General features: G+C 39.1%; 1 protein-coding gene across 1 annotated transcript; it reads left to right on the top strand.

Moving 5' to 3' along the window:
* The first annotated feature begins 2,151 nt into the window (after positions 1-2,151).
* On the top strand, positions 2,152-22,231 carry LOC144458665 (uncharacterized). The gene is made up of 5 exons (XM_078161619.1): positions 2,152-2,211; positions 2,303-2,603; positions 20,933-21,273; positions 21,404-21,478; positions 21,756-22,231. Exons 1-5 carry the CDS (start codon positions 2,169-2,171, stop codon positions 21,932-21,934), a joined length of 939 nt encoding a protein of 312 aa, XP_078017745.1. The 5' UTR covers positions 2,152-2,168; the 3' UTR covers positions 21,935-22,231.
* The last annotated feature ends 3,827 nt before the right edge of the window (positions 22,232-26,058 follow it).

Genomic DNA, 26,058 nt, shown 5'->3' with positions numbered 1-26,058 from the left:
TATTTCATTGTCTATTTTAGTATCTTATTTATATCTTCATCTTTATCTCTTGTTCCATTCATGCTGGATTTCTATTTCTACTTTGCACGGAGCATTGGGATTAATAAAGTATTCTGAATCTGAATCTGAATCTGAAAGTCAGAAAAAATCTTAACTTAAAAAAAAATAAAATAACACAAGTTAAAGAGACATGAGATATTGTTTGCTCATCTCAAATGAAGCCTACATGGTGATTTTCATACTACATGACCCGAAACTGAAATTTGAAAATAATTTGACTATTTTATCACCAGTAGCAATATTCCATTATTAGTAAGTTGCAGCGAACAAAACCGCCTGCCATGTTAAATAGGCATGTTTAAATATTAGAAAGTCACTTACAGTTGAACAAGGATAATAATGACATCAGGTCAGAAAAATAAACCAAATCAAAACTTTAACATAGTTGTGAAATTAATCTTAAGTAAAAGACCAATACAACATCTTTTTGGTTAGAAGAAAGCCTTAAAATGAAACAGAGGATATTGTTCATTAAAAAGGAGGAGTCAATGCAAAACTCAGATATCTTCCACCTCTACTTATGTGACTGCAGAGAGGAGGACAGAGAACAGTGGACACACAGTTTAACATGATGGACTATAGGACAGGACTGCTGCTTTTAACTATCTGCTGGGCAGGTGAAGGTTTTACCTCATCTTGACTTGACACAGTTCTCATTTGTTTTTCTGACATTTCATGGTTTTCTTTGCTGTCTTGACAGGTGTTGATGGTCAGACTCTGACAGAATCTGACGCAGCGAATAAAAGGCCTGGAGAATCTCACAGACTGACCTGTACAGCCTCTGGATTAGACATTAGTAGCTACTGGATGGCCTGGATCAGACAGGCTCCTGGAAAAGGACTGGAGTGGATTGCGATTATTGAGGATGATAGTGACAACATCTACTACTCTCAGTCAGTTCAAGGCCGCTTCACCATCTCCAGAGACAACAGCAGACAGCAGGTGTATCTGCAGATGAACAGTCTGAAGACTGAAGATTCTGCTGTTTATTATTGTGCTCGAGACACACAGTGACTGGAGTTGGTTGAGCAGCTGTACAAAAACCTGCAGTGCTCATTCTCAAGGGGCTGGTAGAGCTTAAGCATGTGATATTTTCATGACATTTGTATTAGCTGTATTAGCTGTACAAAAACCTACAATGCTCATTCTTACTGTGCTGAAAGACAACAAGGAAGAATTTTATTCATATTTTTATCTTGCACTGTTGTATTTTTTAATAAAATCGTAAAGAAACAATGTTATCTAGCAACAATTAAACACATAAATTAAACAAAATGTGTCATTGTAATCACTACTGCCTCACATAACAGCCAGAGACAGTGAAACAATCTGCTGAAATCAATGTACAGTATGAATTTAAGAAATGCTATGTGTACATATTTAGGCCACATAGATGTATTTATTATATGACACATGAAGCAGGACACAACATTGTAGTGAAAGATAATGCTGCAGTTCTGGATATAAAAACACTAGATGGCAGTCAGTGTCAAGTTTCTCTCTCCTCTGTCACGATGAGGAGAAACTCAGATCTGCTGTTCTCATTAATATCAACTGTCTGACATTCAAACCCTGAACTACAGCTTCATACTCACATCTACTGTGAGCTTACTTTCTTTTTGCTCACCATCTCATATAGATTACAAGATAAACAGCCAGGAGACTAAAGGACCTGCTGTTTGTTCTTGTGCCTGAGAGACATTGTGATGAAAGCTGAATGAATAAATGATACTACAATGACACAAACTTTCACTTCTTGGGCTGATGGAGGAAAAACTATGTCTTACTTTGTCACATTCTTCCTCTGTTAGCAGTAATCCACCTCACTGAGGTGACCAATCACTTCTTAAGGTAACTAATGAGACTGACAGTGCAGCATGTTGTGTAAATTAAGAAAAGGAGAAACACTGAACAACATCTTTAATGCTGGTGTCTCAGTCTGTTTTGAACTCTCTCTCTCTCTCTCACAGAGTCCAGCACTCCTTCACAAACTCCAACTGCTAAAATGTAAATCCACACACTGATGCACAATCCCCACCCATTCTGTCTACACAGTATATATCCACCATAACAGCCTTTACAGGTTTAGACTCAGTCAAGTTCCCACCATGACAGTTGTACAGAGTGTCGTCCTCTTGGCTCTGATTTCGGGTGAGTGAAGTCGGTGTCCTGTGGAGGAGGAGAGAAGGATCTTTGGATGTCTGCTGGCTCCCTGGTTATCTAAACTCTGTGTGTCTTTCAGCTGCTCAGGGCCAGTCGCTCACCTCCTCAGAGCCAGTGGTCAGCAGAGCTGGAGGATCAGTCACTCTGTCCTGTAAAGTGGAAGGACTGTCTCTGGCTTGGCTGCACTGGATCCATCAGAAACCAGGGAAAGGACTGGAATGGATCGGACGCATTGATGGTGGAACTGGCACCATATTTGCCCAGAGTCTCCAAGGCCAGTTTTCCATCACCAAAGACACTTCCAGAAATCTTGTGTACTTAGAGGTGAAGAGTGTGAAAGAAGAAGACTCTGCAGTTTATTATTGTGCACGAGAGCCACAGTGACACATGAGACTACAAAGCTGTACAAACACTGAACAACACTGATGTCTGTATGAGAAGCACTGAAGCATGTCAGGGCTTTGAAAACACAATTTCCACTGAATGACGTCCAGTTAACAAATGATAAAGTGTGTCTCAGTGTTTTGGGACAGTTTACCATGACTCATGGCAACATCTGCACTTATAAGAAGACAACCTGACTGTGATCACAACATGAGCTGAACTACAGTAACGTCTTGCTTGGCTGAGCTCTGTGTCATACATTACTTTATTTTTTACATTAACCTGCACTAACTTCATGACTTTTAAGACATTTTATACAGTAAATCCTATCATTAAATTAACCATGTAGATGGTGGAATAAAAGTCTATATAAGCTCTTTCACTGAAACAATTATGTTCCTTACATAATAAATGACTTCTCTTCATGTTCCCTCTGGAAGACACACTGTTTACACCATCAGCTGATTCAGTTTAAATTTAAAGATTCTTCAACAAAATGCAAATGAAGGTTGTTCATGAAAGTGTGTGAAAAATGCTACAATCAGATGTGTAATGAAATTAAGATATGACGTGTAGCTGAGCTGTCTTTAGGATGTAGTCTTTAGTGGTGGCAGCATTTATACACTGTGTTTTAGTGGTTTAAAATTGATTTCTCATCTTTAAATATTGTGCATAAGATTCATTAACAAGAAAAACATTCAAAATTACAAGGCACAAGCAGTAGCACAGCAAAAATTAAATGGAAAAACAAAATGTCAATTTTCATGTTGTCATGTCAGGTGACATGTTTGCCTTTTTCAAACCAAGCCTTCAAGTTGATTTTCAGACTACATGCACTCAAACATTTGTTTCTTATATATTTATAAACAGCAGCAATTTTCCATTATTTTTACATTGCATTGGACGTCTCACAGCAAGAAAAAAGTTCAAATGTTAAAAAAAGAGACTTACAGTAAAACAAGGATAATAATAACATCAGGTTGTCATGAGAGATGATGACAGAAATGATTCTTTAAAATAATCAAACAAATACTGTTAGTTAGGGAAAAAAGCCAGAATATGAAAATGAATTTTAAGGAGAGATTGAACAGAAGACTCTGATTATGAAAAAGGAGGAGTCAATGCAAAACTCAGATATCTTCCACCTCTACTTATGTGACTGCAGAGAGGAGGACAGAGAACAGTGGACACACAGTTTAACATGATGGACTATAGGACAGGACTGCTGCTTTTAACTATCTGCTGGGCAGGTGAAGATTTTACTTGATCTTGATGAGACACATTTTATTTGTGCTTCCAATGTAATGCATGACATGCATAAACTTTTGTTTGACAGGTGTTGATGGTCAGACTCTGACAGAATCTGAACCAGTGACTAAAAGGCCTGGAGAATCTCACAGACTGACCTGTACAGCCTCTGGATTTAACTTTGGTGGCTACAGCATGAACTGGATCAGACAGGCTCCTGGAAAAGGACTGGAGTGGATCACTTATATCAGTAGTAGCAGTAGCAGCAAATTCTACTCTCAGTCAGTTCAAGGCCGGTTCACCATCTCCAGAGACAACAGCAGACAGCAGGTGTATCTGCAGATGAACAGTCTGAAGACTGAAGATTCTGCTGTTTATTATTGTGCTCGACAGCCACAGTGACTGGAGTTGGTTGAGCAGCTGTACAAAAACCTACAGTATCTTCCAGGCTGCACAAGCATTGAGAATTTATGATGAATTTGTTTATATCATTAGTATCAGTATTATTTACATTAAAATACATTACATCATGTTTTTAATTCTTATATTCTGTATTATATGTCTTTTGATATCCTATAGTTTCCATGAGAAACATTTCCTGTATGAAACCATGAATTCATCTTTGTCCCTGCATTATGAAGTCCTGAAAACTGAGGGATATTATTTCTCAACATAAAAGATATAGGGAGGTTTTTTATATTCAAATTGTGTTAATAGAATAATCAAAGAATTATTATTGTGTCTGCAGAGAAATATCCAGAAAAGATGTGAGACAATACTGACAGTTTGTTGCAATAAAGGAATGTGCATATATATGTGACACAACCACACAGATAAAGGTAATCAGTGTTGATTAACACAAAAAGTAACTCAGAAATGTAAAAACTACCAAAGTTTTCACCGCCATTGAAATATTTATTTTATGTGAAACATTTCAGTTCCTGAGCAGCTGTTTTCCAACAACTACAAACACTGAAACTGTTAAAAGGAATTTATTCAAACCAGCCGCATCAGACTGAAGTTTTTATACTATTTAATTGACATGATTCTGGCTGCTGTCACTTTATGTCTGTGTACAGCAAATACAGTAATCATGTCAGTACAGTAAGTGAAGCAGTAAATGAATTAATAAATGCAGTAAGTACATGATACAAGATATTGACAGTAAAACAAAGTTAGCAATGGTTGCATGCAAAATGGATCAAATGTAAAGCAGAGGTGATTTGTTGTCACTCTGCAGATATAATAACACTGAACAGACTCTTCTATTGGCTCCAGTTAGACCAACATTGATGCTTCATATGTTTGATTCTATGCAAACTCAGTGAGCTTCCTTGTTACTCAGCTATAAAAACATCACATCAGGCTGTCAGTGGAGTTCACAGCACGTCCGTTTCAACAGAAACCATGTTCTCTGTAGCTCTGCTGCTGCTGTTGGCAGCTGGATGTGAGTCTCTCTGGATTTGTCAAAGTCAACAGTTCTTCTTTTGCTCTGTAACTTTTTAATTTGTTACAATTTTTGTTTTTAACAGGTGTGAAGTGTGAACAGTTGACACAGCCAGCCTCTGTGACTGTGCAGCCAGGTGAACGTCTGACCATCACCTGTCAGGTCTCTTATTCTGTTAGTGGCACCTACACAGCTTGGATCAGACAGCCTGCAGGGAAAGGACTGGAGTGGATTGGGAGCAAATATACTGGAGCTTCATACTACAAAGACTCACTGAAGAACAAGTTCAGTATCAGCTTAGACTCTTCCAGCAAGACAGTGACTCTAAACGGACAGAATGTGCAGCCTGAAGACACTGCTGTGTATTACTGTGCCAGAGAGCCACAGTGACACAAAGCATCAGTAGACCTGAACAAAAACCCCTCAGTGCCTGAACACTTGTAACATGAAGCCACCAGAGGAGGAGCCCTCAGACCACTAATGATTTCAACACCAGCTCACTGTTACAGTACAGAGAGAAACAGTCTTTAGATTTTATTAAAAACAATTCTTAATCTAATTTAACAGCAACTGTTTTCATCATATTAAATTCTCTTGAATCACCATCACTGATACATCATGATATGTAAATGAATCTTTCAAGGGATGAAACAACTTCAGCTGACAACTTGGTTTAAATAGCTTGTGACAGGACAATAAAAGTAAATCCTCAAACATCAGTGTCTCTTTCATGACATCTTTATCTAAAACACCTGCAGTTATTACCTGTATCATAATTGAATTAGTCTTGAGCCAAATTCATGGTGATTTTAATGAGTTAAATTCTAGAAAAAGATATTTTACTCAACAATCTAAAAGGTGTATTCTCTTTGTGTGAGATGAAGAACAACACCTGAACATTTCGTCTTCATTTTGATTCATTCAAATAAACCTTTACTGTCATCAGTATGTAAATCAGCCTCCTTGTGTGTTGCCTCATAAAGAAGTGAAGTGTGTGTGTGTCAGTGAGAGGACAGAAGAGCTCACATCAGTTCAGCTTCAACATCAACCATGTTCTCTGTAGCTCTGATACTGCTGCTGGCAGCTGGATCCTGTGAGGAGCTTTCAGTGGATTCACACTAATAAACACATTAGAAACACTGAATAGTCAGATGAATGATGGAGATAATGTTGATTTGTCTTTCCACAGGTGTGAACAGTATTGATCTCATCCAGCCAGACTCAATGGTTGTGCAGCCTGGACAGTCTTTGACCATCACCTGTCAGGTCTCTGGTTATTCTTTGACTGACGGCAGCTATGCAACAGGTTGGATCAGACAGCGTGAAGGAAAACCAATGGACTGGATTATACATCGGTGGGGTGGAGGAGACTTTTACCGAAACACTCCTCTGAATAACAAGTTTCTTTACCACACACACACGTCTACAAGTTCAGTGACTTTAACAGGACAGAATCTGCAGCCTGAGGACACAGCTGTGTATTACTGTGTGCGTGCTCCACAGTGATACAAACCACCAACAGACCTGCACAAATACCCAGCAACCATGTGACTCAACACTAACATGTTTCAGTGGGAGAACTGGTCCATGAATTAAACCTCACTCTATTTTGATACAAGTCATGTGACAGCCATCAAAACCTTGCTGCATATTAGTGTTGATATAATGCTCCCTGTATATACTTCACATTAGTGCTGATCATTAATTAACTCCAGTGAGACAGATCACCATGATCAGGTCTTTTCTCTCATTTGTTGACCTGGAGAAGGTCCCAAGGTTTTATCTCCTCCAAACTTGGCTTTTAAATGCTGCCACTGGGATTTTAATAAACTCTATCAAAAGTTAACATGTCACACCAGACCCTGCTGCCCTTCAATAGTTACTCATCGTATCTACAACTGATTTAAAGATGTTACTGTTTGTTTTAAAGCCTTTCATGATCAGGATCCTGCTGTTATCTGTGATGTGCTGATTCCAAATTCAAACCTGATCACTGCTTGAGATCTTCAGGCAGAGCCTTTCTAGTTGTTCCAAAATCACCTTTTCAAGAACTTCTTTGTTGAATTTATACATTTATAATGTACAGTGAGAGATGTGACGTAAGCTAAATTCATTTGATTCCACTAAATTTGAACAGTCTTCACATGTTGGATTCTGTGCTCTGAAATTTAGTTGTTTAAGAGGTGATTATTAGTTCAGTATTATTAAAGATCAGAATAATTGGTTTTAAATCAACAGATTAATTCAAAAGAAATGCACAGAAATTCTGTTCTTATTATGGAACACAAAATCTTTATTTGATTAAAAAGAAAAAATCAGGAGATATGAGATATTGTTTGCCTTTCTGAGACAGCATACAATGTCATTTTCATATTACATGAACCGAAAACAATTTTAATTGATAATATTAATAACTTTTATTTATAAACAGTAACCATAGTCACATTATTTGAAATTTCATTGGAGAAAACCAGCTGCCATATAAATACATATGTTCAGATCTTACAAAGTGACAGTAAATCAAGAACGACAGTAACATCAGGATCATAATGTAAAAACAATCATAACTGTAAGAGATACAGTGAGATGATTCTTTATGTAAAATAATATAACAAAATATTGTCATGCAGGAGAAAGCCACAGCATGAAAATAAGTTTTGAGGAGAGATTGAATAGAGGTTATTGTTCATTAAAAAGGAGGAGTCAATGCAAAACTCAGATATCTTCCACCTCTACTTATCTGACTGCAGAGAGGAGGACAGAGAACAGTGGACACACAGTTTAACATGATGGACTATAGGACAGGACTGCTGCTTTTAACTATCTGCTGGGCAGGTGAAGGTTTTACCTCATCTTGAGTTGATACAGTTCTCATTTATGTAACAACTAAATTCATGTTATGTTGTCTTATATCTTGACAGGTGTTGATGGTCAGACTCTGACAGAATCTGAACCAGTGATTAAAAGGCCTGGAGAATCTCACAGACTGACCTGTACAGCCTCTGGATTTGACTTTGATGGCTCCTATATGGCCTGGATCAGACAGGCTCCTGGAAAAGGACTGGAGTGGGTTGCTACTGTCACTCATAACAGTGGCAGCAAATTCTACTCTCAGTCAGTTCGAGGCCGGTTCACCATCTCCAGAGACAACAGCGTCGATCAAGTGTATCTGCAGATGAACAGTCTGAAGACTGAAGATTCTGCTGTTTATTATTGTGCTCGAGACACACAGTGACTGGAGTTGGTTGAGCAGCTGTACAAAAACCTACAGTGCTCATTCTTACCAAAATTATGTCCAGATTCAAAGTTCTTAAAGTAACCTGCAGATTACAATCAACACTTTAAGAGAGCCACTAATTTTTTTGAAGAAATATATCTCTTAACACAGATCTGACTGTGGAAATTATATTACTAAATCGTCATATCTTGCTTATTCTACAACAGAACATCATTAAAACAGCTCCTCAGAGAAGACAGCAGCTGAACAAATGAACCATAAACAGCATTTGTGCAGCAGTTTAATGGTTTTGCTAATTGTCTAACCTGAGATTTACAAGTCTTTTACTTGTTATAGTTTGCAGGAGTTTGGAGTGGGGTCAAAACAACAATGTCCAATGACTATGGAGTGAGAGAATAAATGGATGTTTGAACTAAAATTCAGCTGTACACTTGTTAACTGTCCTTATGTCTACTGTTTATTTCACTCTTCTTCATGATATAAAAGAGCACTTTGATAGATACATTTTTAACAGATAATCCAGCAGACATCTTCCTGTGCAATACAGCTATTTTTGTGATTGCATATCGTCACACAGGTTTCAGTTCCCATATAGCTAAAATCCTCTGGAGGCTCCAAGTGTCTCTGTATGTCTGTGGCTTTAAATTGCCACAACCTGAATACTGAAACCTTTAAAAGTTCAAAATAATACAGCCTTCAACCAGCTGCAGCAAACTAAAATATTTATTTGGATGATCTTGCTTCCACTTCATTTGTGTCTGCTGCATTATTAAATAAATATTTCAACAACAAAAAAATAGATTAATTAATCTTGAAATTATAATCAGATGTATTGTTTTATAAGTATTTAAGAATTTCTGAATTTTAACAGTTATTCAAACGTCTTCACATTTAGCTGCATGCTGTGAGCTGGATCAGACAAGCTGCAGGAAAAGCTGTGGAATGGACGAGGAGAGGCCTCTCTGCTGCCACAAGAAACACTTCTGCCAGTAGTGTAAGAGGCTGTGTAGAAATCAGTAGAGATGATAGCAACAGCATGGTGTATGTGAGACTGTCCAACTTAAAGCCAGAGGACTCTGCTGTGTGTTACTGTGCCAGAGACTCACGTTCGTCAAAGGAAGCAGAGTTAAAAATCCTCCACAGACATTTTTACAAACACCAACAGGTGGCAGTAGAAGATAAGAAGTCAAATGACACTAAGGAGCGTATGACAGTGTCTCCACACTTTATTCATAGAGTTTATGCTCCACACACACATACAGTAGATTCACACTATGAAAACAACAGCTGATGTTGTGCTTTGTTACTTCTGTTTCTTAGTGTGATATTTAACATAGTATTTTCTACAGCTTCTACAGCAACTTCTTGTGTTTATTTGAATTCAGAACTAGCCCAGCTAGTGACTGCTGTGAATAGGGCAGCTGACAACAAGGGAAAGACCATGTGACCGCTTGGAAAGACAGCTGACAGGAGGGAACAGACCCCAGCGTTGCTGGCATGGGTTAGCAACCCATGGTAGCAGTGGTGAGGCCTAGCAGCCTTATTACAACCAAAATTAGCTACAGCCAACATAGGAAAAATACCCCAAGAGTCAGCGAGAGCAGGGGTGGAAGATGACTCACAGGTGGATTACACGGTAACAGACACTGGAAAGGACACGACTATGACTTGGACCGGTGACTCAGTGAAGGATAGGGGCACGGACCTATCCACCAGTGCTAGAATTAGCAGCACTCAGGGCAAGGTGAGCGCATCTGTAGAGGGCAAAAGTAGCATAGTTGAGAACAAGATGCTTCAGGTTTGTCCTTGCGGCTGGCAGAAAGTAACATCAGTGAAAGGCCTCAGAACTCATCAGGGAAAGAAGAAGTGTGTGGCAAAGAAAGGGCAGAGTAGCCGCATTGATCAGTACTTCCTAAGAAGTCAGTCGAGTCAGTCGGATGAAGTCCAGCGGCAGGTAGAAAACCACAGTTCGCAGGATATCAGTAACGCTGCCACTGAGGAGGAGGGGGTAGTAAGAGAGGATGCAGGTGACACTGAGGCCAGTATGCTAGCCAGAGAAAGAACTATGGAGCAAAAGGTTAGAGTTAGATGGCCTAGAGCAAATGACAGTAAAGAATGGGAGATAGTTAATAGAGACTTGTCAGTAATCTTGAGTAGGCTTAGAGGAAATGCAATACAAATGTTAGAAAAGATGGGAGATATAATGTATTCATATGGTGTAGAGAGGTTTGGGGTGCATGAGAGAAAGAGGAGTGAGAGGGTACAGTCAGGTAAGTCTAGGCGGCAGAGAGAAATAGAGAAGTTAGTCAAGGAAAGGAGACAGTTAAGAAAGCAGTGGAAAAAGGCTACAGAAGAAGAAAGGGAGGGAATTAAGGTGTTGCAAGAGGAGTTGAGAAGCAGGCTAGCAGTTCTTAGAAGGGCGGAGCATCTCAGGAAAAAGAGGAGGAAGAAGGAATATGCTAGGACAGGTTTTTTCAGGGACCCTTTTAAGTTTGTTAAAGGATTGTTCAGCCAGGAAAAGGGAGGGCAGCTTAAAGCAGAAAGGTTAGAGGTTGAAGAATATTTGAGAAACACGTATTCAGATTTGGAGAAGAATAGGATAGTAGGTTTCCCACCCGATATCCCTCCATTAGGAGGGATAGAGCATGAGATGGATGTCAGGCCACCTAGGTGGAAGGAAGTTCAGGAGGTGGTCAGACGTGCAAAGGCTTCTTCGGCCCCAGGGCCTAATGGAGTCCCCTACCGGGTTTATAAAAGTGCGCCTGATATCCTTAAATTTTTGTGGAAACAGCTAAGAATAGTTTGGGAAAAACAAATTATACCAAGAGCATGGCGTAGGGCAGGAGGTGTCCTCATTCCTAAGGAGAAGGAGTCTGTGGACCTTAGCCAGTTCCGGATGATTTCTCTCTTGAATGTGGAGGGGAAGATTTTCTTTAGTGTAGTAGCGCAGAGACTAGCTAGCTACTTAGAAAGGAATAGCTTAATAGATACCATGGTGCAGAAGGCAGGAATACCAGGTTTTTCAGGGTGTTTAGAACATACTAGCATGATCTGGCACCAGATTCAGGCAGCGAAGATTAACAAAAGGGACCTACATGTAATATTTTTAGATCTTGCAAATGCGTTTGGTTCAGTACCGCACAGCCTCATTTGGAGTGCGTTTGACTACTTCAGAGTGCCACAGGTAGTTGTTAACTTAGTGAAAGCATATTTTCAGGATATTAGGTTGTGCCTAAGTACAGCAGGTTTCACAACAGGTTGGCAGAGGCTAGAAATAGGCATCATGGCAGGGTGTACAATTTCTCCATTAGCATTTACTATGGCAATGGAAGTAATCATCAGGGCTTCTAAGTGGGTGGTAGGTGGGGAGAGACGGCAGAATGGGTTGCATCTTCCACCAGTTAGGGCTTACATGGATGACATGACACTGGTGACCACAACAATGCCATGTACAAAGAGGCTACTAGAGAAGGTAAATAAGAACCTCAAGTGGGCCAGCATGAAAATCAAGCCTAGTAAATCTAGAAGCATCTCGATATGTAGAGGGAAGTTAAGTGATAGGAAGTTTGTCATAGATGATGAGGACATCCCAACAATTAGGGAAAAGTCAGTAAAGAGCTTAGGTAGGTGGTACAATGTAGAGTTGAATGATAAGGAACAGGTGGTGAAATTTAGAAAAGATGTGGCTGAAGGATTGGATAGAATAGATAAATCAGAACTTCCAGGAAAGTTGAAGTTGTGGTGTTTGCAATTTGGGCTATATCCTAGGTTAATGTGGCCATTGTCAATTTATGAAATTCCAAGATCTGTTGTGGACAGAATTGAAAGGTTGGTTAGCCCCTATATTAGGAAGTGGTTGGGCGCTCCTAGGTGCCTAAGTAGTGTTGCATTGTATGTAAAAGGGATACTTCAGCTGCCAGTATCTAGTTTAACAGAGGAATTTAAATGTACCAAGGTCAGGACAGAGCTCTTGTTGTCTGGGAGTAAGGACGTGGTAGTTAGGAGTGTGGTTCCAAATCCAACCAAGGGGAGGAAGTGGAACCCAAGATCGGCAGTTCAGGAGGCAGAGGCAGCTCTTAGACATGCAGAGATTGTAGGTAATGTTCAGTTTGGCCGGGGAGGCCTGGGGCTTGGCTCAGGCAAACTGGTATGGAATACAGCAGGTCTCAAAGATAAAAGAAAGCTGGTTGTGGAACAGATACGCAGACAGGAAGAGATGTTAAGGGGTGCAAAAGTAGTGGCCCAGGCTAAACAGGGACAGTGGTTGAATTGGGAAAGTGTAGAGAAGAGGAAGCTTAGTTGGAGGGACCTGTGGAGTATGGAGGAGAATCGTATTAGATTCCTGGTAGGGGCTACATACGATGTGTTACCAACCCCCCAGAACCTAAAACTGTGGGTAAATGAGGACCCATCATGCCCATTGTGCTCACGTACCGCAACCTTAAAGCATATTTTGTCAGGCTGTAAAGTTAGCTTGTCACAAGGCTGATATACATGGCGACATAACCAGGTGTTGAAATGTTTAGCTGCAGGCATCAAAGGGAAACGAAGACAGGTGAATTCAGAAGGTGTTTAGGATAGGAGTTTAGCAATTCAGTTTGTCCGTGAGGGAGAGAAATACAGAAGGGATAAGTTAGTGAGGAGGCAAGGGTGTGGCCGACTAGAAGGTGCTTGAGACTGGGAAATGCAAGTAGATTTAGGGGGAAAGCTTGTTGTTCCCCAGGAAATAGTTTGTACCAGGCAGAGGCCTGACATAGTGTTGTGGTCAGTGAGTCAACGGATAGTTTATTTCATTGAGCTGACAGTTCCTTGGGAAGACTCAGTGGAAGAAGCCTATGAAAGAAAAAAGCTTAGATATGCAGACTTAGGAGCAGAAGCTGAGCAGCGAGGATGGAAGACTAGGATTTGTCCAGTGGAAGTGGGGTGTAGGGGATTCATAGCAAGATCAGCTGTCTCGCTCCTGGGGGAACTCGGAGTGTGGGGACAGAGTTTGAGGAAGACAGTGAGGGAAATGTCAGATGAAGCAATTAAATGTAGCCAGTTTATCTATTACAGAAGAAGTAATGTCAGCTGGGGGCCAGCAGGGGGAACTACTAAGCAGGGCACATAACTCCTTGAGATCAGGTGGAGAGATCCACTTCCTCTCAGGAGGAAATCCAGGAAGAGGAAGTATTTAAGTGTGGGAGTGGCCTATTTGAATCCATTTTGTTTGAGGCCATGCGGCAAGGTGAGTGTGTTTGCTGATCCTGTAAGTTTATTTATCACCTTTAACTTTAGCTTATATTGTAGTTATGCTGTGTAGCGTGTGAAACAGAGGATGGTGAATGTGCTAGGAAAGGTAGTATCAGCCGTGCTTCTGCCTGGAGCTCGCATGTACGGAGCCTGGGTTTGGTTGAAGGTGGCAGTGTTGTTTGGGCTGAGAAAGCCATGTGTAAGTAAGATAAAGGAGGTTATTGGTTGGTGTGGAGAGCAGTGAAACCTGGCATTAGGGGAGTGTCTCTGGGACGCCAGAGATCACTGTCTAGCCTCCTGGAGGTGTCGTGGGACCAACTAGACGAAACACCGGTGAAAGGAGGTTCCCACCCGATGACCCCAAAGACATGTTAGTTATCACTGCTCACTGGTCTGCATAGTAAAGCCTTGTCATAATAGCTTATCGTAGGGCTTAGGAGGTTATTCACTGAGTGCTGATCCTTTTTTAGAGCACAAACTTCTTGTGTTTATTTGAATGAATTTAACAGGTGTGAAGTGTGAACAGTTGACACAGCCAGCCTCTGTGACTGTGCAGCCAGGTCAACGTCTGACCATCACCTGTCAGGTCTCTTATTCTGTGGGCAGCTACTACACAGCTTGGATCAGACAGCCTGCAGGGAAAGGACTGGAGTGGATTGGAATGAAATATACTGGAGGCACTCACTACAAAGATTCACTGAAGAACAAGTTCAGTATCAGCTTAGACTCTTCCAGCAACACAGTGACTCTAAACGGACAGAATGTGCAGCCTGAAGACACTGCTGTGTATTACTGTGCCAGAGAGCCACAGTGACACAAAGCATCAGTAGACCTGAACAAAAACCCCGGTGTTCCCCTGCAGTATGCTTCGTTCACAACTTGTCTAAAACAGCAACAAAGAGTGGAGTTTAATGACCTTCTCCTCATCTTTAAAACCAATTACAGAAGAATAATCTTTATTTTGTTTTATTATCCTCTCATCTACTGATATCCGCCAAAAATACCAAATGAAATGAAGCTCTAATCAAATTTAAACATTCTCAATTGCTTTGATGTTTCAATTTTTATTCTACAAATTTACAACAGCATTTAAAAATTTTACCAATTATATAATCTCACATTTATTTTCATCTGAAAGCATTTTGTTCAGTGTTCTTCAAGTCCCTTAAAGTGATAGTTCAGGTTTTTGGACATGAAGTTGTGTGAAACGCTGACCATCTGTAGCTCTGATGTGACGGTGTCACTACTCTCAACGAACCTCCTGCTCTGAGAAATCGCCCGTAGCTTACTGGAGAAAAAGTAGTTCTGAAGATGTACGGGGGACACGTAACCAAAAGCTTTTAAGCTACAAAAAAGTATGCATGTGTTTTGTTAGACTATTTCAACAATTTTAAAACATCCCCACATTACGTCAGACCTTGCTATCAATTGGGACTATTTTCTGGCCAGTATCACTCCGCCGTGCAGGCCCGCAAGACAGCATGCCAACAGAAATCAATTAGACAGTTCATCACCACGCTGTGCAGGTGCGCAGGATAGCAACGGGAACCAGTAGGCTATTATTAGTGAGGAAGAAGATGTACTAGCCCTATATATACACCTACTACTACAGCGTGAACACCGGCTCAGGCTCACGACACACCCTCGTCAGCTGCAGGTAAACAGAGGAATACCAAAATGGTGCGAAGTTGTGATTTCCCCAGCTGTGGGAATAAAAACATCGCCGGCTCCCAATTCCATCAGTTTCCTCGCTACCAAGCCGGCGAGGGTGAGGCAGCTGCGCGTATGTCAGGTTCACCTCAGCTGCCCACAGATCCCGACGGACAGAGAAAACGCAATTTCCGCACTGCTGTGCCCAAAGAGAGATACTATATTACCTAATACCAGTCTATATAACGATGTCTGTAACTGATTGTCTGTAAAACAAAATGTTTGATTGAACTAATAGCCTGTTGTGTTGTGGAGAGTACATTATATGCGGCCTCGTTTTACCGTCGGCATTTAGTTTATTATATTAGGTTTACTGCTAAATCCATGACATGAGTAATCAGTCACATAGAAATGTGAATTCATATGTGATTATGACCAGTCTCTGCTTTGTTCTGGTGGTGGGTTAGCCAAAGTTGCCTACGGGGTTACATCTGTAACAGGAAACCGATGGAATTGGGAGCCGGCAATGTTTTTATTCCCACAGCTAGAGAAATCACAACTTCGCACCATTTTGGTATTCCTCTGTTTACCTACAGCAGCTGACGAGGGTGTGTCGTGAGCCTGAGCCGGTGCTCGCGCTGTAGTAGTAGGTGTATATATAGGGCTAGTACATCTTTTTCCTCACTAATAATAGCCTACTGGTTCTCTGTTGTAAACAGCCGGTGAAGTTTTCGTTAGCCGTTGCTATCCTGCGCACCTGCACAGTGTGGTGATGAACTGTCTGATTGATTTCTGTTGGCATGCTGTCTTGCGGGCCTGCACGGCGGAGTGATTAGGGGTGGGGGAAATTTCCGATTCTTAGATGCATCGCGATTCGGACGTGGATGAATCTGAATCGATTCACAAACATCCAAATTTCGATTATTTAAATCTGTTAATTAGAGTAATACAGAAGGTTCTAAATAATGCGGAACTTAGAAGCGCGGTACGTGTCATCTCCAGGACACTTTGGGATGCGCACCTGGAGCAGACACGCCGACACGCGCACAGAGGAAAACAAACATGGCTGACCGCCACCCATCTCGCCGTGAGAGCTGAACAGCTTCTTCTAATTTAAAAGCAGATGTGTGGAAATACTTCGGCTTCTACAACATTGACGGCGGAAGCGAATTGGACAAGAGCCACGTTATATGTAAACTGTGTCGTGCTAAAATAAAATACTTTGGCAACACAACAAACATGAGAAGCCATGTAACTCGATTCCACCTGACGGAGGAGTCAGGGAGACGGCAGGCTGTTGTTGCTGCGGCAACTAGTGGCGCTACCGACCAGAGAACAATCGAGGAAGCAATTAGAAAGCTGCCACCCTCATCGGAAAAGGCGAAGCGAATTACGAAGGCCATCGCGGCATTTATTGCCAAGGATTTGTGTCCTTATTCTGTCGTGGAAAATCAGGGATTTCGAGCACTGCTGCATACACTGGAGCCCAGATACACCATCCCATCCCGACGCTATTTCACCGACACTCTACAACCAAACCAAAACAGAAGTCATGGCCTCACTGTTGAAGGCAGGCAGGTAGGAACGCGGTTACATGTGATGCGTGGACGTCTGTCGCCACCGAATCATTTGTTACTCTAACTGTGCATTTTATCTTGTGATTAAGATACCTGTTGTTACCTTTGGTTCCGTACAACGAAGTTGTAACTTTCCAGTTTGCAAGCATTTCCATTTCTATGTTTAATAAAATATAATGGAAATGAATTCAACTCTTTCTTATTACAAATGCACTGTATTTAAAAATTGCAAGTGTTGAATGCTTATTCAGTGAGACAAAAAGAAATGTGTGTTGTGAAAAAGTACATCGATATACATAAATTAAAGATGCATCAATAATCGTTTTATAATCGAATCGTAGCCCCTGAATCGTAATCGTAATCAAATCGTAAGGTGCCCAAAGATTCCCACCCCTAGGAGTGATACTGGCCAGAAAATAGTCCCAATTGATAGCATGGTCTGACGTAATGCGGGAATGTTTTAAAATTGTTGAAATAGTCTAACAAAACACATGCATACTTTTTTGTAGCTTAAAACCTTTTGGTTACGTGTCCCCCGTACATCTTCAGAACTACTTTTTCTCCGGTAAGCTACGGGCGATTTCTCAGAGCAGGAGGCTCGTTGACAGTAGTGACACCGTCACATCAGAGCTACAGATGGTCAGCGTTTCACACAACTTCATGTCCAAAAACCTGAACTATCACTTTAACAAGCTGAGTTTGAAAGCTCCTTTATTTCTTATTTTGTTTTAAGATTTTTTAATAGAAAATAGTATTTTACTTATTAAATAAAATATAATTTCTAAAGCAGACTATGTTGCTACAGTTTCCGAGCACTGTATCCAGCTTTACAGTCTGGATAAAGGATGCTGTTGACCACAATACAGTGGGTTGATGTTACATCAATATCTTAAAAGTTGTTTTTTAATGTTGAAAAGATGACCTTGGAGTCATTTTTAAGTTAAATTTTTCAGATTCAAATATGACCATAAGCCATGTCACGGTACATTAATGACAATGACAGGAAAAAAACAACACTGAATTTAAAAGAAATCCCAATAAACTGATTAAAACATGTACAATGCAAAATGCTAAATAGGAAGTGTGTAACATGTATAAATAGTTTTGTCAATTAGAACAGAAGTTTTGTGATATTCTTACCCACTGCTGACAGTACAGGTCCCTGTTCCTCAAGTGCAGGAAACAGTGTCAGGTTTTTGTATGAGGGTTTATCACAGTGTAATTACGGGGCAGCACAGAGATATAGAGCCATACAAAAACCTAACAGCAACAATCTGCAACACTCTCCCATTCTTGTGACAGAGAAAAAGGACAGGATGAAATATTTCTCATTGGAATACAAGGTAACACTGTGTTTATCATTTTTAATGAGCAGATTAGTCATTAAAAGTTAGTTAATCAATCGTTTAAAGTCACAGTTAGTGCGCAGATGTAAATGTTATCTTCCAGTAAATCTTTACTTTAAGAACTGATTAAGAATCAGCACAAAACACATGGTCATAGGATGACACCAGGGTATAATACTGACCAGGATTTATGTTTATTTCAGTCACATAATGACGTTTTCAGGCATTTTTCTGGTACATGAGGTTTTTGTTTAGGCACTGAATGCAGATGTAGCACTGTGATGCTTTGGACTACTGGGGCCAGGGGACTGATGTCACAGTATCTTCACGTAAGTCACATTTAAACTTTTAATTTTTATTACAAAGTCTTTTTGTCTTTTGTGTGTTTTTAGTGTGTTTCTTGATGGTAGAGAAGTTTATCTAATGGCCTTATTTAGGTTTATACTGATGTGAAACAGAGCAGACAGATGTTTGTAACGCAGCTGTTTCTTAGAAAGCTTTGAAAACATTTTCTTTGGCATCATCACTAAATGCAGGTTTGAGATGTTCTTAGAATTTATTCAGCTCGATTATAATTTGCTGATGAATGATTACCTTGGATATTAATTATGAACCATGCCGTACCTGGATTTGTTCTAATAAGAAGTTAGCGTAAAGCTAAACATATATTGTATTTGTGAGATTAATACCAGGTCAGTGTGTGTTTCACTTAAATAACTAAACACTGAAGAAAGACATAATCAAGTACATACATTTATCTTGTGTCAAAGTTGTTTGTGTATTAACTTGATGATATCCGTTATGTTAACATTATTAGAATATGGATTATATGTCATTATTTATTCCTTTATTAGTTAATATTAAATACATAATTTAAAAAGATTGTTGAGATAAACCAGGCACGTAAGAACAATTAAGGATTTCAGTGTGTGAAATGTTCAAATCCTCCGACAACTAGTAGCATTTTATATTTCCAATCACCCTGATTTAAGAGTTACAGGTGGTTATAAAGATAACAAAAATGTTTTTGGGAAAAATTAATTATTTTTATTCATCATATATTAGACCCAAATTGTTCGATATTAAATAAATGAATAGGGCATTTAAAGAAAGTATCAAGACATGACATTTATTAAGCTACAGTAATTTACAATTTATGGTTACATCGCATAGTATATATGTATTTATATTTTATATATGTATATCAATATATTGTATTTATTTTTATGATTTTTATGTCATATTGTCAGCCAATTGATTAGCTGTTATAATTCATATGACTTTGTATTTATATTTTAAAGTTACACTTTGAAATGAACTCTACCGACCTGTTGTTTTTAATTTGAAATGAAAAAAACAACAACAAAAAAACAAATTACTATAATGAAAAAAAAAAAAAAAAAATCCACAACGTCGATGCCCAACACGGCAAAAAAGGTTTTAAACTGACTAATTCTTTTTGACACAACAGTGTGGTTTTAATATTTAAATGATATTTGATCAGTGATGATATATGATCATAAACACACAGACAAATACACACAAAATCAAAACTATATATTATGTCCAGTGTCATCTTAAATATATGACAGCAAATATTCTTTGGAGGGTAAATGTTGGCAGATTGTATGCATAAGTAAATACAGCTGATTTAATTTCAAAAGGAAAAAAATATATTATATAATATCATAATGAGTATTATTTTTAAAGACGACTGTTGTGCACGCTGACATGCTGTGTTAATTGTATATTAACAAGAAGCTAAAAACTGACATTTAAAAGTTGTTACGTTGGTAAATGTGAAACCTGTTGTGTTTATATTGTAATCAATAAAGGGAAATTTGTATTTTATGTGAAGATAAATAATTGTTAATTGTTTATCAAATATTTAATATAGACAAATAAAACTGTCAATTCTGTGGAGGAAAATGTCTTTACTATATTATGTTATATTATATGATATTATATTATATTATATTATCATACCATATGGAATCATATATTATATTTTTTATACTTTATTATATTGTAAGTTACTCCGTTTAGGATCAGTATGTTTTCATCTTAATTTTCATTTCATAGCAGTTTTTATTCGTATTTCACAAGTGATTGTGTGTTGTTAAAATTGTTGAAAATTAATATGAATTGTGGAAAAATATATTATTTATATATCAATTTTTTAAATTGGTCAGAGTAAAGTATACGGTGGTAAATGTATTGTTTCTTGTTTTACGTGAAGGTAAATATGTAGTAAAGTATAATATGTGTATTCATGTACCCGTCAGTTATTTAAAATACAGGAAAACTATTCCCTTTTTATTGGAGGTAAAAGTGACACTTTTTTATGTAATAATAATTCTTGTTAAATTAGAGTGACTGAAGTTTGTCCATTAAAATAAAGAATAGTTTCTTCAGTGTCCATAGAAGACATGCTGACAGTAGCTGCTCAGTGTGTTTGATATGAAGGTGAATCCAGTATATGTAGTGAACTTTGTGCTGTATTGATGAGTTTAGTGATCAGAGTACATGTAGTTTCCAGGATCAGACTGAATGCAGTGCAGTGCTGTAAGCTGCTGCTGACTGTGTGAATGTGTGTCTGTGCTGCTTGTTGCTGCTGTCAAACTTCAGATGAACAGGTAGTGAAGCCCGTGGTGAGCGTGTACCCAGCAGCATCCAGAGCCCACCTGGAGGGGAAGAGCTCCCTGCTGTGTCTGGCCTCAGGCATGTTTCCTCCTCGGGTCCGCTTCTCCTGGAAAAGACAAGCAGAGAATGGACCTCTGCTCCCTGCTGAGGGAGAGCAGCTGGTGCTCAGAGAGTTGGGACACACCGCCGCCATCTTGCTGTTCAGGCAGCAAGAGAACAGCACATATAAATACCGCTGCTCCGTCCAGCACCATGGGGGCACAGTGGAGGCCCAAACAGAACAAGGTAATGAAGGCTTGGTGACTGTGTTCAGCAGTGATTCAGCTTCATGTGGAGACGCTGTCAAAGAGAGCAGAGGAGCAGAGGACTGACATTTCTCACTGACACCAAACATTTCACTCCTTTTCTTTTTCAGAGGTTCCAGCTCCAGCAGCCTCCTGTCCTCCAGAGAGAGAGCCAACAGACCTGCCAGCTCTGCAGCAAGCTGACTGTAAGATCACCTGCTGCCTCTCCTTCAATGCCAATCTTTCCTTTTTCACTTCAACATTTAAAGTCACTGTCCTGGCTCCACACCTAAAAAGCTTGCTGGGGCCCTGACTTGTTGGATTTGATAAGGGCCTTTGAGCTTTCATTCAAATTGTAGCTGACCCCTGTCTTCATGTAAAGCTGGTTGTCCCGTCTGGAAAAGTCCAAGTTATACTGATCAACGTGTGTGTGTGTGTGTGTGTGTGTGTGTGTGTGTGTGTGTGTGTGTGTGTGTGTGTCAGTGTCAGTGTCAGTGTCAGTGTCAGTGTCAGTGTCCTTCAAGTCTCAGTGCAGGGTGAAGCTGCTCTGTGTGCTGTACACAGTGCTGATAGTGAAGAGTCTGGCGTACTGCTGTGGACTCTCTCTGCTGATGATCCTCAGAAACAAGGGACCGTCCACCAACTGCACACATGCTGACTGACTGTTTTCTGCTCGCCTTTTCTCACCATCAAATCTCATCAATTCATCTCATTTATCACTTTGATCAGTGTTCACAAATATTACTTATGACATCTTATTTTAATACAGTTTGTTTCCACTTTTAAATTTGACTTGTATAATGACAGAAATTGAATCTGAATCATGAGCTGTCTGTCAGTTATTTTATTGTTTGTAGTATTTCTTCTGTTCTTGTGTTTCTTTTTAATACATTCTGCAGAGTGTGGCAGGTTTGTCAAATTCTTTCAGTGACACATTCTCAATAAACTGAAAAATCAAAGTGTCTGTGTTTTATAAACCTCTTTGTTTTTATGGATTCCAGTTTGGCTTCATAGCAAATAATCAGAAACAGAATCAGCTTCATTGGCCGTGTATGTTGACACCTACAAGTCATTTGACTCTGGTTGTACGTAGTTCTAAATATACTTTCACACAGCGCCAAGACCACATGTACAGGAATATATGAATATAAGCATGCAGCTAAACAAGGACAACAAAGGTAAACAAAGATCAGCAATATATACACACAGCTATTATATACAAGTCAGTAGATGTGGGTGTTCCACCAGGTTCAGTGCTGAGCCCCTTTTATAATTGTGTCAGTGTGGATGTAAAACTTCACGCTGATGACACTGTTGTTTACACACATGAACAAACAGCAGAGCGAGCTGCTTTGAAGCTACGACTGCTATAAAATGATTACACAGCAGCTTCATCAGTCGGCCTCAAGTCTGAATGTTGCTGAAATAATGGAGCTGTTTGTTTTTATCAATCAATAAAATGTCACTTAACTATTACGGTTTTATCAAGATGAAATGGATTGGTATAGTTACTGATTAGACAGGAATTAAGATTTATATTTATGAACACATTTCAAGACAGAATCACAAAATGCTTCACAAAGAAATACAAAAGTTAGACATGTAGAAAACATATTTGTGATGAAGTCATGTATGAAGAGTATTTATTTAAAAATGTCAGATAATGAAGAGATGAATTTGAACTTGTTTTTGCACTGACCTGTTAAAAATGTATGCACACTATGATCCTGAGGTGAACCAACATGGCCGCTCTAGTTCTGCTTCAGAAACAGATAGAGATGTTTTTTTGAGGGGGTGAAACAACAAGATGACTTGTTTGTCTCCGTGGTTTGTGTTTCTGTCTGAGTGGTTTGTGTTCTGTGGCTCTGATCAATGATAACAGATGTAACACTTATTTTTGGAAATGTTGCGGAGGAGGAGTCAGTGCTTAAAATCCTCTCATGCTGATTTAAACACTCTGAAACTTCAAACTTGCCTGAAATTTTATTTTTACAGAGAAATTTCTAAGAAGATTTCAGAAACAGCATTTAAGAAAAGTTGAGCTGATTTCTTGGTGTGCTGTGACTGTGAACATGCTGCTGTTTTGAACCGTAGTTTAGTTATTATTCCCATGTGAACACTGTAGTGAGTGACTGAAGTTCCTGGAATCTGGATTCTTTAAGCAGAGTGGATGGTTGTAACTGTCATTGTGTTCTTACTGTGAGAAAGGCTGCAGAGCAGAAACCCACACAGCCCGTCTGCTGCAGGAGAGGAAGTGTTGATGGGCTGTCAACAGTTTTTTTTATGAGTTCTAATAACCACTGAGAACAGATTCATATCTGCTGCTGTGCACACTCATCAACTGCTCTCCCTCTCTGTGGCTGTTTGTCTTTTCTCTTGTTGTCTGGAAGCCTTTTTTCCACTGAGCCCTCCACCCACACACAGCTGAACTGAGCCCAGAGAGCCCTGTGCTATAAAGAAGTCTTCAAACATAGATATACCTGTTAGAATCTGGCTCACAATATTCACATCTATAATCAAACTGACATTACTGTATGGTAGTGAAGTGTGGGCTCCTCTTGTAAATCAAGATCATTTGTCTGTTCAACTATGTGCTTGGAGGAGTGTGGTCATGTGTATGATGAATGATAGCCTCGGCCACTAGTGTGTGAATTAAGTACAGGTCTATTCAAAGTATTATGGAAGTAATTACAATCGTCCTTTTTCATTTTAATTATAAGAGGTTTGTGTCTTTTTGAAAATATTTTTTTTAAAGATAATGACTCATGTTGCTCCTCCTCTTTATTATTTTGATATTGTTCATACTAGCTGAAGTTTCACCACAGGCTATATACATTTAACACCCAATACTCACAACTGTACTTTTCCCCCAAACATTTTAGATTTAAGAAAATTAATTTATTATGTTATATGTTGTTATGTTTATCATCTCCCCAGCACCTGGAATCAACAGCCCATGTTTGATTCAGTTATGTAAATTTGGTGATTTCACAGTTGGTTAGCTCTCAAGTCTGTTATTAATAGACTCAGGAACTGAAACCTTTAGCACAGTCATGAGAAACTATGTAAAATCATTGTGAACATCTGTGGACTGATCTGAGATTTTTAATATGCACTTAAAACTGTAATAAGATCTTGACACAATATGTCCTTTTAGACCAAATGATAGTGATCATAAGAGGCAATTCATAATGTAATAATGGTCCATAATTTAATAACTTAAATGTAATAAATGTTCATGATGTAATAATTGGCTCATAATGTAATAAAATCTTGAGCGCATAACGTAATAATGTATAACTTATTGCATTGTGAGCCTTACTGGCGCCGCTCATAATGTAATAACAGCTCATAATGTAATAATGGCTCATATTGTGAGAAAAGTGTTGCATTATCATCATTTTTATCTCTGCCATTCCTGCAGGGGTGGAAGGAAATGCTTTCACCTCTGTGTCTCTCTGTCTGTCTGTCAACAGGATCACACAATTTCTGCAAAACGTAGTGGAGCAATGGCCAACTTAGATGCCATATACCTCCACCCCCAATACGCGGCAGGCCACATATGTAAACAGGAAGAGAAGCCTAATTCTTTAAAGGTCAAAATTGCACACACTGACAAAAAGAATTCACTAAGGGAAGAGGTCTGTGTTTGACTATGATTTGTACATAGGTGGCGCATCAGTAACCAACTCAAAAGCCAGCAAGAGAAGCGGGTGGATTAGGGAAGGAGGGGGACTGCAGTTCATTTAGCTTAAAAGAGCATTTTCTTTTGTTTACTGTTGCTACAATAAATGCAGGACACAATAATAAGTGAACACTCTTTCCTTTCATACAACCTGATGAAGACCTTCCAGTTGCTGTTATTTCATTGTTGGTCTTAATGCCAATTTAATAAAGACCTTTAAGCATTGTTTTCCTACTACTTACGTTAAATACATGATAGCAGCATGACATATTCATTCAATTTACTTTATTTTGGAACTTGTGCAAGAATGAAAAGAGTGTGAACCACAAACAATGAACCAGCTCAAAAGTTCTTAAAATGTAAACACAGCCTGTCAGGACACCCAAGTAAAAACATAAGTCCAAATAAATTTAACTAAACAATATGCATAAATAATACATGATTGTTGGGGGGTTAGAGTGATGGTCAGAGTCAGGGTTTGAATGGTGGTCAGAGTCAGGAACTGCATCAGAGCCAGTATTATAAACAAGCACACTCTGCTTCTCTGTTTCCTGAATTCTTTGAATGAATGGTCTGACTGATCCATCATGGCTAACATAATGGTCCCTATGACCTTCAGCAAAATGACCTAGAATCAGCAATGGCAGACTTTCATCACAGTGACCATGTGGGCATACTATTGCTGTTGCATCCACACCCAGTGTTGATACAATCATAAACTGCACATTGAATATGGTAGATGCTCTTTGTAGAGTCAAATGATCACCATATGTCACCAAAATAACTAGCATGGGTGCCACCTAGTGGCTCAACTTTATACATCTTACATAATAAAATGTGAGAGTTAATTAATATTAAATAATTCTTGCTTTCACAAATTTTGTTTAATAATGCACTGAAACCCATGCCGTTTGCTTTTTTTATTTATTTAAGAGGTAAAAATTATGATAATAATAAGTTATTACATTATGCACAAAACCGTTATTATGTTATGTGCTCAAGATTTTATTACATTATGAGCCGATTATTACATTATGAACTTTTATTACATTTAAGTTATTACATTATAAGCCGTTATTACATTGTGAGTTGCTACAACAG

This window comes from Epinephelus lanceolatus, chromosome 18, assembly GCF_041903045.1.
Source record: "Epinephelus lanceolatus isolate andai-2023 chromosome 18, ASM4190304v1, whole genome shotgun sequence".
Classification (NCBI taxonomy): domain Eukaryota; kingdom Metazoa; phylum Chordata; class Actinopteri; order Perciformes; family Serranidae; genus Epinephelus; species Epinephelus lanceolatus.
The sequence above is the reverse complement of the archived record's forward strand: the minus strand, read 5'-3'. Positions and strand labels throughout refer to the sequence as shown.

Excerpts from the sequence above, each read along its gene's own strand:
- LOC144458665 (XM_078161619.1), top strand. The coding sequence starts at position 2,169 with ATGACAGTTGTACAGAGTGTCGTCCTCTTGGCTCTGATTTCGG. Across the intron at positions 21,274-21,403 it reads GGAGGCCCAAACAGAACAAG|AGGTTCCAGCTCCAGCAGCC; the intron begins GTAATGAAGGCT and ends TTTCTTTTTCAG. Across the intron at positions 21,479-21,755 it reads AGCTCTGCAGCAAGCTGACT|TGTCAGTGTCAGTGTCAGTG; the intron begins GTAAGATCACCT and ends TGTGTGTGTCAG.